Raw genomic sequence first — 13116 nt, 5'->3', positions numbered from 1 at the left:
TTAACATGTTATCCATGCAAAGGTTGTTCTAATTTCCAATTTGCAAGTTTTTAACATGATGCATGCACGACCTATGCGTCCTCACAAATCAAACTGTCAAAAACTTGGACTTACGGGATTAGTGCCGGTGGCAAGGCATACATTACTGCTCACCCTATAATAGCTAGTCGAAGTTCTAACCGTTTGTTAACTTAATGTAATCGCGGTAAGCATACCTGCAGAAGATCATACGTACAAACTGAACCTTTCATGCCAGCACTCACAAAAGCGTCCCCATTCATTATCGTTCACTATAGAACCGACATCCGCACGATTTCCTCTATACGGACAACGTTCATGTGCTATTCAATGTATTCACTTTTTATGTGCTACGTTACAGCAATCACCATACCCTTGCGCAAACCATTATTTTTGGGTACCGCCACCATATTTGCATATGGTGCCGTGGGTATGTTACAACAATCGCCATATCCCTGCGCCAACCGTGTGCAAGAAAGTAAGTTTTGACAGAAAGTAAATGTGCTGGGAGTCAGTATAAAATAACCAATAGTTAATTAGCCACCTGATCAACCCATAATCCCCTAGGGCTTCTCATACTAACTTTTATCCTTAACGAACTTACGCATTTTTCAAACACAAATTTCTTGCAAGTTTTATTAAAAAGATGTTTAGGGCTTGTTGCTTTCTTTGGGGTATGCTTTTCGGCTCTGATGCCAACTGTGGCAAAATCATCCAAATTAACGTGGCGAAAGTGCAATCAATGTCGCCTCAAATGCGAACGAACACTTTAATCGAATTAAAATGGTAGTCTGTTGGGTTTCACCCAATAAAACCACGTGTCTCAATCGAAACAAAGCATACTCACACGAAGACGAGTCCAAAGATTACAACAATCTAGATAGATTATTATAAAATCACAACGAACACCTCAAGAACTGCTCAGGTTTTCACGCAATTGACATAAAAAAGCTAAAACTGAAACTTAAATGAATTTTTAACACAGGAAAATATCACTGAAAAATTAAGTAAAAATACTGTAAAATCATCAAATTGCATCTAGTATTTAAATAAATAACAGGAGGCACAATTGCATAGTAGAAATTTGAGTTGCTTCACAAGTTTGGATTTCAACAATAAACAACAATTATATGAGCTTAAATAAATGCATGACCATGATGCTCAATTATGCACAAATGATGCTCATGTTAACATGTTAATCTTGTTTTTAACATTTGGGTCGTGTCTGTATCTCTCATTTGCAATTTCATGATTAGTTCGTATGGGCCGTACTAAGTTATGTGAATTATTGCGTGTACATATACCTATCTTTATTCTTTAACCATCCTGGACAAGGATGTATAGTCCATCTAACTTTCCTTCTCTTCCTCCATCCTTTTCACTTTTCGGGACACTTCCGCGTCCCTTTGTGCCAGCTGCGTGACCTCGTCGGCGGTGAAAGGTTGAGGCAATTCGCAGGGCTCATAGTCAGCGATATGCTTCTCCATAGACTCCATCATGAACTCACGAGCGCGGCCGCGGGCCGAGCAGGCCATGGACTCGAGGCAGAGCTCGGTGGCGTTCATCGGGACTGTGGGCCTATACCGGAGCAGCCGGGCGTAATGAGTGAGCAGGTGCAGCATGTAGTCGTACACGTAGTCCATGCTCAATTCGTCCCGGGCGAAGTTGCTACCCTCCTCGCCCATCCGCTGCGACTGTTCCGGGTGAGCGTTGCCCCAGTCGACGGCGAACTTGATGGAGGGGCACATGCGAGCTGCGTCGATGGGCCAGTAGTGCTTGCCGGCGACGAACCCCCGCGAGAAGAAGTCGCGGAAGGGTGTGTCGACGCGAAGCATTGGGGAGCCGCAGGCCAGGATGTACTTCTGGCTCACTGACCACCCTCTCCCCTGCGCATAGATCTTGTACCTGCATACAATGATCCGAATTTAAGCACAACGTTTTAGAGAAGAAATGTTCAAACACAAAACAATTAGGCTGCACGCCTGCACGGAGATTTGGCACCTGTAGTTGCATTGTTTTGCCAAATTGGAGTCTTTGAAGCCATTTCGGTTGGCATATCCCCAGTCCTGCCTGAAGAGCCGCGCGTTCCAGTCCTTTCCGCTGTCGGAGGCGTTGCAGCGCATGAGGTCGCGGCGCAGCCCGCAAACATTGGGGTTGCCCTTCCAGAACGCGTAGGGCTCCCTGTCCAGCCAGGGCGTGCGCCGGCTCTCGCGCGCCACCTCCTCCAGGAACGGCGCCCACGGCCGGATGTTCACCTCGGGCCAGCCCCAGAAGGTCCAGTCCGGGAACGCGATGTCGAGCGCCGCGTCCTCCGTGCAGTACATGAAGAGCGGCGGCGCCTTGGACTGGTCCGGGTAGGCGGCGGCGCGCACCTCCGGGATGTCGCCGCAGAAGAACATGAGATCCAGGTCCGGGACGCGGCCCGGGTAGCGCGCCATCAGCTGGAGGATGCCCCACAGCGTGAACACGTCCCGGGTCTGGTACGCGCGGTGCAGCTTCTCCACGTACGCGCGCCCGGACACCACCACCAGCCGGAACGTCGCCTTGTCGCGCACGCTCTCCACCGCCTCCCGCGTGATCCCCGACTCGCGCCACGGCGACAGGTCGGAGTGGATGTACCGGAAGTACTCCGGGCACGTCGCTGATGGTGCCGGACGCTGATCGGAGGACGGTGGTGCTGTTGGCGACGGCGATGGGGACACTGCTGCTGCTCGGGGGCAGGCGGGGAAGGCCGAGGACGTCTCGTTGCCGCAGGTGAAGGGGATCGGGACCCGAACTAGCCCGCCGGATGGCGGGGCATGGTGTGGTGGTCGTCCATTTCGTCCACGGCCAGCAGCTCCGCTGAGGCCTAGCAGAAACGACTGCAGGCATCCACGCATATCAATTTGTATGATCTGTTTGATTATACTATTCCTAGCTCGACATGATGTAATGCTATCTGAAATCTCTTGCATAATTTTCTTATTTCAGTGATTGCTGTATAATCATCAAACATCAACTATGCTGCCATCGAGTTAATTCCTATTCACATGGTATCATGAAAAGTGGAGATTGCCTACACTTCGACTTTTGTAGTTCTAGTTCAATGGTTGAGGTTTTTTACCTACGTCGGCCATCATTTGATAAACTATAAAAAACCAATTCAAATGCTTACATGAGTAGTAACTAATTAGTCTACTATCGTTGTGTAGATGCGGAAAGTCTATCCAGATATCCTAGCTACTTAGGAGTTACGAGCACACTATCTGTTCCCGAGGGTCTACGGTTATGCGTATAGATGCGGTAATAGTCTATATCCGATCCGGATAACTAGTTTAGAACTCACGACCACTATTGTGGGCTCAACGTCTGCGGTAATGCGTATAGATGCGGAATAGTGTCAATTTTCTTAATCCTTATAACTAGCCTAAGACCTACGCAGGCATTTGACTATACCCGGTCTGACTGACTTCACGGTGAAACACGAATAAAATTGCACGGCACGAAACACACATATTTACCACTTTCAGTGTGCAGCTGGAAGCTGGCGTATCTGAATTCTCTTGCTCAATCTCACCAATTCAAAGGCTGCTATCATCAAATATCAATTCAGACTCGGTCGATGAATCGAATTAATTTGATTCATAGGCAAATATGTGGTAATATCGCTCTTTTCACCTCAGATCAAAAACTTGTACGCCTTTTGATACGCTGTAGTCCAACACTACGCAAGTCATAGGTTGACTTGGGACTGCATGCATGATCAGGCACGATTTTAGGAGTAGTAATCAGCACTGAGGCAACGGCTGCTGCATGAGCTGTGATCGCTTTGCCCCCAAGACACGGGTGCAAACGTGGAGACATTATTGCCAAGCAATATACTAGGAATCTAGGTGCCGGGTTTACTGACTAGGGATTGGATCTCAACTCCTAATGACGTTTACTTAGATCGGAGTATGCACTACTCCACGCGCACTAGTAACAGCTAGGCATCGAAAAGAAGAAAATCACAATATTTTGAAGAAAGTTGCGACTAAGGGGGTGTTTGGATACGAGCTACTTAACTTTAAGAGTGTCACATCGAATGTTCGGACAGTAATTAGGAGGACTAAACATGAGCTAATTATAAAACTAACTGCAGAACCCTATACTAATTCGCGAGACGAATCTATTAAGCCTAATTAATCCATCATTAGCAATGGTTACTGTAGCACCACATTGTCAAATCATGGACTAATTAGACTTAATAGATTCGTCTCACGAATTAGACTCCATCTGTGTAATTAATTTTGTAATTAGACTATATTTAATACTCCTAATTAGTATCCAAATATCCGATGTGACAGGTAAAGTTTAGGAGTGTGTTCCCAAACACCCCCTAACAAGAGGGGATAAGCTTTGTTAGACCTCCATCTATTACTGTGTATGTACAACGAGCTCAATGCACTAAGAACTTTGAAGTCACCACAATGGAGTTTGCTTTGCAAGTTTCCATAGCTTGAATTTTTGTATATATTACATATATAATAACAGAGCTAGCTAGGATGTACTCCCTCCGTCTCAAATTATATAGGTCATTTAATTTGATTTTTCTAGATTCATAGATTTTTTTACGCACCTAGATATAGACTATTTCTAGATACATTTCAAAAGTTACGGATCTTAAACATCCGAAACTACCAATAATTTGGGCATGTCACGCTTTCCTTGTGAGTGCGAATATGTATCCAGGGAATGCAGCTAACGAGTTACCTGATTAGTGAACACACGTAACTAAAGGCAGTTTCAACAACCAAAACTGAAGTTCTATCTGGGGTTTGAAAAAACAACATTTTTAATGGATCGTTGCTTTGCATGAAACAAATGCAAATACTGGACAATTAATTCATCACTAGCTCACGTAATGAGCACCAATAAACACGGTTTTTGTGTGTTTCCATGTAAAACTAGCAGGAAAACGAAATGGTTGAGTTAATAATTAACCTGTGTCGGAGAGACTTACAGATGAGCTGAGGTGGACCCACCCGCTGCTGGTGGTGCCGTGGAGCAAGGCAAGGACGACGAGGACGCCCATGACCAGCCCGACGATGCTCCTCGTCGGAAGCGCCTTCGTCCGCCACGGCTTTGCTGTTGACGACTGCCCCTGCTCGGTTTGATCCACCGCCATCGATCCGGTGCTGTCGTGCTTGCACCGTAGCGCCGCCCCATCATCGTTTTGGCACGGCGGCAGTGGCGGTACCAACGCAGCCCTCTCCACTTCGTCTTCGTGGGTTGCAGCTGCTGGTCCCTTCTTCATATCGCTATATCAATCAAGTATATGGGGAGCAAGTATACGCAAAGCTAGCCGATCCGAATCGGATATGCAGAGGTCGAGCTTGCTGCAAGACAGACGTATATATGGCTAGAAGAAGCTAGGCCAACGCTCTTCTATTATTAGCAGACGTGTAGTTTAAGCAAGAACAATTGTTTATCTTCAAGTTTCTAACACGTTAACAAGAATTACATGCGCATATTATTGTTTTACTTCCACACGTCACAAAAGAGCATAATTTTGAATATTGACATGGTCGCGGATTAATTTGACCACTGATTGTGCTGGTGTAAAGTAAGAAACATAGAGAGGTTCCAATATTATGAATTAACAAAGTTCATCAAGAGCATTCATAAGTGTTCTAAACAGCTGTGCAAGGCAAAGACTAGACCCCAATCATCTGTAACAGTATACAAAGCTCAAGCTGTACAAATTTAATAAAAACAGGGTATACCTTTGTACAGCATGGATCATTATATCTTCTATAGGAGTATTCTTTCAACGTTTATATAGTATGCATAAGGAACAAGTGTATTGTCGGTTCTTACTTTATACTAATTCTACTAACAAAATTTGCATGTGTGTACAAGTGTAAAGCTTGTGTTTGAAATAAATAAATAAAAAGAACATGTGGAACAACGAATAAGGTTGTGAACAAGATAGATAAAATATCTTCCCAAGGCCAAGGTTCACTCGAATCGAATACACTTCTATTACACAAAAAACATAATCAAATTATGGAAGCAGCTATGCGCTTGCTCAGCCTTTTCTCTTACTCATGCTGTCATCAGTCTAAGTAGTTGACCGTCTTCTCGGATGCACTACATCCATGTACCCATAAGGTTAAACTAACCACCTCATTACAATCAATCTTTGTGAGATCCTATCTTTGTGATACATATGGAATTGAATGAATAATGCACTGATATAGAACAAATAACACATATGGGTACCTTATACTGATATAGACCAAAATAACACACATGGGTACAAACGTTCATGTAATAGATAGATATCAAGATATCCCTTCAAACCGAGGGAAGAAAACAGGCAGTAGCCTATGATCTTGTACATGTGGATTAACATAGGGGGTATCAACACTGTTAAACAGGATTTCACCGAAGATGAAGGCCAAGAAAATCCCAGGAGAGGTCAAGCTGACCAGCGCACTACCTGGAGCCAATCGGCTCAGGGTGGTTCTCTCCCTTCTTAGCTTCGCTTGCAGTGAACCTTGCAGTGCTATGATCTATGGTCTATTCTCTTCCTTTGTGTGGTGGTTGTTTGAACAGCAAGAAATCGAAACCTCGACCCTTAGATGAAAACAAAGTATTGATATTAGACAGGGCATTCTATATTGGTGAAGGGATTGATCTTGACGTGGAGTTAGCATAGAAAATCTCATCTTAATCCATGGGGTTGTGTTCCTAAAATGGGCTCCTGCATCCTGATCCATCCCAATGTTTTCCCCGGCCCAAACCCTAACCCCTGTGTTCTTGATTTTGAACGGATTCTCAGCAAAGGAAGGCTCTGCAAGGGTGTCCGGGGGGGAAGACGACCTGCTTCATTCGTATTGGAAAAGGGTATCTGTACAGTGCGTGGTTTCTTCCTTCCCCTCTTAGCCCTTACATGTTTTCCATATCTATGGTTTGGATTGGCGGTTTCTGGTAAATATTTTTGTGGATTTAGCATTTGGTGTTGCTGATTTCTTGTGGTTTATTTGTGCTCTAGCTGTGTGGTAGGATTATGCAGTGGCGCTTGTCCCGTCTGTACTGAAAATATTAGGTCCATCTGCTACCAGTGATGAGATACTAATGAATTTTTTTACCAAAATAAGAATCTAGAAATTTACTTCAAGTACAAACTGTTGCTGCATAGCTTTTCGGTCTCCACTTATCTCTGCGTTCTCCTTTTCGATTTAATATCCGGCAGCTAGATGAGATACCTTTTCCTGATCGCTGATGCACCAGACGGACCTTTTCCTGAATTTGAAAATGCTTTCTGTAGTTATATGCGTGTGATTTCACACTGGTCCCTTATGATTTAACGCCTGCTTTCATATATTAGGATTCTATTTCTAGTTAGTCTATATTCTTTGCATACCTTATATTTCTTGAAGTTCTTGTTTCCGCCGGAACTGCACACTTCATGAGAATATGAGAAATTAATTAGCTTTCATAATAAAGTTTGTAGTTTGTACAATTCTGAGCTGTTGTCATGATACAATTAAAATAAGATGGACAATTAAATTAACCTTATGGTTAATTAATAGTGTGTGACATTACAACTTTTACTTTTTTTAGTTATGTAACACATGTTCTAATTTTACTCTGTACTATCTTTGTATAGAGCAGTATGGCCGCCTCCCATTAACTACACGAACGTGGAAGATAAATTGGCCCTTACAAATATGGCATCCGCCATCATGCTTATGTACTATTATATCTTGTCATTACTAGTACTGTCACATAAGTGGAAGTGTTGGAAGATAGAAAGAGGATAAAAACTAAAGAACTATGAAGTCATTGTATGTACGGTCTAATTTGTGAGAGTGATGTCAAAGTGTATAAACGACCTTCGCACCTGGATACGACAACCTTTCATACATTGTGTGAGATGCTTAGAGATGTTGCTGGGTTGAGGCAGTACAAGAAATACTTAAACAGACTAGTACACTACTTAAAAAATGGTTTCTTGGGGATTGAAACGGCATTTGCAAAAGCGGGCGCGTGAAACGTCCCCACATAAGTAAAGACTAAATGTGATACAATTATCAGTCCTAGGAGGCTGATAACACATTTATTCAACAGATGGTTCATAAACCGTACAACTCCCGAAGGAGCGGGTGGGCAAGCCACACCCAAAGGAGAAACAAACCGACAACGATACAGATCCAAGTTGCAGTCGGAACTAAGCGATAGCAGAAGCATTTTGCAAAGGCCAACACCGCAGGCAGCGTTGGGTGCGAAAGCGACCTCCTACTCGAAATCCTTGGCGACGAAGTCCGGGACTTCATCTGAAGCAACAAAACAAGGGTGAGTACGAAAGTGTAAATCTTGTCCAACCCCATCCACGGAGGGGGATACAATCAAGAATATGCACAGGATATATCAAGGATAAGGCTAAGGTTTATTTGCAATAAAGCTAGATTTTCAACAAATCCAAGGGTTCATTTTCAAAAGACTTTTCGCAAAGCATTTCTTTTAGTAACCGAATCATTAAGTGGGGTTGATCCTACACAAAGGATTCAAGTTTTAATGCTATCGGACTCCCCGTCCGTAATAGCTCACGGCACAACTACCGGACACTTCCAAAATTCGACACACACCTTGAAAATCATCCATCTCCAAGCACTAGTTATGTGATCAAGCTGTAACTTGTCCAATACTGTGGACACGGCTACCCGGATAGGTTTTAACTCTGCAAAGGTTGTACACTTTTCCCACAAGTAGGGTATCGCAGCACGATCACCTTAGTGTCGGTGCAGATCCCATCAAAGCCATTACCCACCTTAGCTAAGCCTGACTAGCCAACACGGAAGCAACCAAGGGGTTAATGACCTACCAACGAGGTCTCAACTGGGATCTAAGCTCGCACAGTTCCTACTCCTTCTCCATGGTCTCCCGTTGCTCACCAGCTCTCTTGATGACTAACAGACTAGCTAATGGGATTTATACTAAGCTGTTGCCGCATACAACAGTCGAGTTGGTGCATGATGGTTGGGTTAGGCAAGATGATACATCAACTCGGTCCTTAATTTGTGACAAGATGGATATCTCCTAACCTTGCTCAACCACCAAGGTACGAGCCCAACTTATTGGCATTTCAGACAAGAAACACCCATCCATCTCATCCAAGCATTTCTTTCTTTTATTTTCAAAAACCCATTTTCCCTTTTAAAAACACTCACACATTTATTCTTTAACAAAACACATTGTAGTCATGATTGAATTGAGTAACAAGGTCCTAAGCATTCTAGTAGTAATTATCGTCCAAACAAAGCAAATCATATTTAGAGATCATTATAGGACAATCAAGGAATAATCATAACAATCAAGGGTTGGCTATCCAACCATGTTTCAGTGGTAAAACAATATGTAATTTATAAAACAGTCCAATAGGTTGTGTTTGAAGAACTGGGGTAAATATGCATCAAAGGGTGAGATTGGACTTGCCGTCCTCAAAGCCTTCCGGGAGTTCCTGCTCGCGGTGCTGGTCTTTAGGCTCGGGCTCGTGGTCAAACTCCTCCTTGTGCTCTTCCTTGGGTACTCCGCGATCTATGGCACACACATTCGGGCACACAATAAATAAAAGAAAAGTAAAGCTTTACCCGTTGAGCTCGAATATAGAACGCGGACGAAAAATAGAAAGAATGAGTATTTTCATGAAATTTGGAGATGACTTGGCAGAAGTATTTTGGAGGATGCCGTGGTCGAATTTGGGATTAATTGGAGGAAGTTTGGCGCATGAAATGATGGGATAACCGTGTATTAGGGGCTTAAAACAAGGTTTAGGACTAAACTGCGAGAACAAGGGACCTGGTTGTAATGATTTTTGGGAGGTGGGAGGGTTGTTTCGTGAATAGGAGAAAATAGGGGGTTAGATCAAAATTGGAGGGGATTTTTGCCTTCCTCTTCCCTGGACCGTGACATAGAGATGGGGAGGAGGGGAAACCGGTGGGGGCCGGCCGGCCTAGGCTTGCTGGCGGCATGGATTGGGGGTGGGGAAAGGTAGAGGAGGCCATTCCATTTTGGCCCTCACCTTGGCGAATCGGCGACGGGAAGCGAGGGGGCTGGCATGGGTAGGGGCGGTCAAGGCCTGTGCGCCGGCGTGCAGGCGTGGTAGGAGGGCGTCGGGGACCTGACGACATGGGGCCTAGGGGGGTGAAGCGCAGTTGCACATGGCCAGGAGGGCCAGGGGCACTGTGCAGGTGTAGGGAGCCAGGAGCCGGTGTGCTCCAGGAAGAAGTAAGAAGAAAGGAGGAAGGAAGAAGAAGAAAGGAAGAAAGAGAAGGAAGAAAAAGAAAAGGGAAAAAGAGAAAATTAAAAAAAGAGAGGGAGAGTCGACGAAAAATGCGGAAAATGGTCGGGCACACGTGATGACTTTTTGATGAGCACGCGGCGAATTTTGCGGAGGAAGAGAAAAGAAAAGGATAACAGGACGGTTGTTAGCTTCAGGTACCGAGATGGCGAAATTGCCGGGAAGGAAAGGATTTTCGAGAGCTCAATGGTCAAAAGATTTTGAAAACGAATTTTACCGAATGATTTGAGTTAGTGAATTTTATGGATGTTACAAAGCTACCCCACTTAAATTGAATCTCGTCCTCGAGATTAGGCTGAGTCCTAAAAAGATGGGGAAACTCCTTCTTCAACGCATCCTCGCGTTCCAAAGTAGCTTCTTCTTCGCCATGTCTACTCCATTGGACTCTGCAAATTCGCACCACTGAATTCCTTGTTCTTCTGGTGACGGTGTCTAGAATCTTGACGGGCACTTGTTGATACCAAAGATCCTTCTGCAAGTCTATTGTTTCCACCGGTACTTGCTCTTCAGGTACCCTCAAGCATTTTTTTTAGCTGGGAGACATGAAACAGTAGGTGTATATCTGACATTTCTTCGGGTAGTTGGATACGGTATGCTACAGCTCGAACTCTCTTTAGCACCTGGTACGGTCCAATATACCGAGGGGCTAACTTCCCTTGAACTTGAAACCTTCGAGTACCTCGAATCGGGGAGACCTTGAGGTAGATGAAATCTCCTTCATTGAATCTCAATTCCCATCTCTTCTTGTCTGAGTAGTTCTTCTGTCTGGACTGTGCTGCTTTTAGCTTCTCTCGGATTTCGACCACTCGGTCTTCTGCTTCCTTTATAAATGCGGGTCCAACTAAAGCGCGTTCTCCCACTTCTGACCACATCAAAGGGGTTTTGCACTTCCTTCCGTAGAGGGTCTCAAATGATGACATGCCTAAACTGACCTGATAACTATTGTTGTACGAAAACTCTACATAGGGTAAACTCTGTTCCCAGTTCTTGCCATGGGTAAGGACACAAGCCCTCAACATATCCTCCATAATTTGATTTACTCTCTCTGTTTGTCCATCGGTCTGTGGGTGATAAGCTGAACTAAAATCCAACTTGTTGCCCATGGCTTTATGCAGACTTCTCTAGAACCTAGAGGTAAATTGGGTTCCTCTATCCGAAATAATTCTGCTAGGCACACCATGCAGCTTTACTATGTTGTCCACATAGAGCCGAGCTAGTCGTTCTCCACCATAAGTGGTCCGTACAGGTAAGTAGTGAGCAACCTTAGTGAGTCGGTCCACTATTACCCATATGGAGTCATTTCCTTTCTGAGTCTTGGGTAAACCTACCACAAAATCCATACCAATCTCATCCCATTTCCAAATCGGGATGGGTAGTGGTTGCAGTAAGCCCGCTGGCTTCTGATGTTTGGCCTTGACTCTTTGGCAAGTATCACAATGGGCAACGAACTGGGCAATGTTCGCCTTCATCCCATTCCACCAGTACTTCTGCATTAAGTCCATATACATTTTGGTGGATCCTGGATGGATGGAGTATGCTGAGTTATGGGCTTCATCCCTAATGGTTTGCCGAAAGTCACCTTCCTTGGGTACGCAAATTCTATTTTTGTACCACAAGGTTCCTTTGTCATCTACCCTAAAATCCGGGGCCCTATTCTCTCCGATTTTTTTGCGAATTTTCATTAAATCCTGATCCGAACCCTGGGCTTCTCTGATTTTATCCTCTAAAGTGGGCTGAACACTTAGCTTGTGGCTGAGATTCTGAGGAACAATGTGCACATTTAACCGTGCCATTTCTTCTTGCAAACGGGTATCCTTGGGTCCGAGCTGTCCATAAGATTTTCTGCTTAAGGCATCAGCTACCACATTAGCTTTGCCGGGGTGGTAATGGATTTGCAGATTATAATCCTTAACCAGTTCTAACCACCTTCTCTGCCTCAAGTTCAAATCTGGTTGGGTGAAGATATACTTCAAACTTTTTGTGGTCCGTGTAGATCTCACACTTATTTCCAACCAAATAATGCCTCCAAATCTTGAGGGTATGCAGTACGGCTACAAACTCCAAATCATGGGTTGGGTAATTCTGTGCAGGGATACGAGGTAGGCTACGCTAGCGCAAATAAAAATTTCTACCGCGTATAACCAGGAAGAACTGCCGTATAAGGATCACGGGATTACCACTCGACGCACTACTGGTGCGGAAGATGTAGATATGCGTCGATGCAGTGAAGACGATCACGTAGTCGTACATAGTCGATCACGTCCAGCAGCTCCTCAGCAGCTCGTCCACGTGCACAGCAAGATCGCCTCCGGTACCGCGGCTCGTCGTCGGCTCGTCGTGGCTCGTCGGTGGCTCGTCGGCGGCTCGTCCAAGTGCTGCAGGCGCAACACCTCCAAGGTATCCACACGTGCAGGGAGGAAGCGTCGCAAGCCGGACTGCTAGATCCGCGAGTTGCAACAGGCGAGGGCGTGGGAGGCGCGGCAGGTGTGTTTCGCCAAAAGGTGTAAACCCTAGGGCGCCCCCACCCCTCTATTTATAGAGGTTCCTGACGGGCCTCTGGATCCGAGGCCCATTAGTACTTCTAAACCTAATCCAACTCGGATCAGATCCGAATTGGGCTTCCAGCCCCTTAAGTGTGTGACCCTATGGGTTCGGATACGTATAGACATGGCCCGAGTACTCCTACTCGGCCCAATAGTCGGTAGCGGCCTCTAGCAAGACGTGCCAACTCCTATACGCACACGAAGATCATATCAGACGAACCATCACAA

General features: G+C 45.0%; 1 protein-coding gene across 1 annotated transcript; it reads right to left on the bottom strand.

Annotated features, from left to right (window-relative positions):
• Window positions 1-1092: 1092 nt before the first annotated feature.
• Window positions 1093-5397, bottom strand: LOC117850193 (uncharacterized). The gene is made up of 3 exons (XM_034731999.2): window positions 5000-5397; window positions 2020-2879; window positions 1093-1923 (listed from the first exon to the last, which is right to left on the bottom strand). Exons 1-3 carry the CDS (start codon window positions 5291-5293, stop codon window positions 1368-1370), a joined length of 1710 nt encoding a protein of 569 aa, XP_034587890.1. The 5' UTR covers window positions 5294-5397; the 3' UTR covers window positions 1093-1367.
• Window positions 5398-13116: the final 7719 nt, after the last annotated feature.

Source organism: Setaria viridis, chromosome 3 (genome assembly GCF_005286985.2).
Source record: "Setaria viridis chromosome 3, Setaria_viridis_v4.0, whole genome shotgun sequence".
Taxonomy (NCBI): Eukaryota; Viridiplantae; Streptophyta; class Magnoliopsida; order Poales; family Poaceae; genus Setaria; species Setaria viridis.
Note: the sequence above shows the minus strand (reverse complement) of the source record. Positions and strands in the feature narration are given on the sequence as shown.

Bases quoted from the DNA above. Each gene is read 5' to 3' on its own strand.
- LOC117850193 (XM_034731999.2), bottom strand. From the start codon at position 5,293: ATGAAGAAGGGACCAGCAGCTGCAACCCACGAAGACGAAGTGGAGAGG. The intron at 2,880-4,999 runs GTAAGTCTCTCC...GGATGCCTGCAG, and splicing joins GGGTCCACCTCAGCTCATCT to TCGTTTCTGCTAGGCCTCAG. The intron at 1,924-2,019 runs GTGCCAAATCTC...CATTGTATGCAG, and splicing joins GCAAAACAATGCAACTACAG to GTACAAGATCTATGCGCAGG.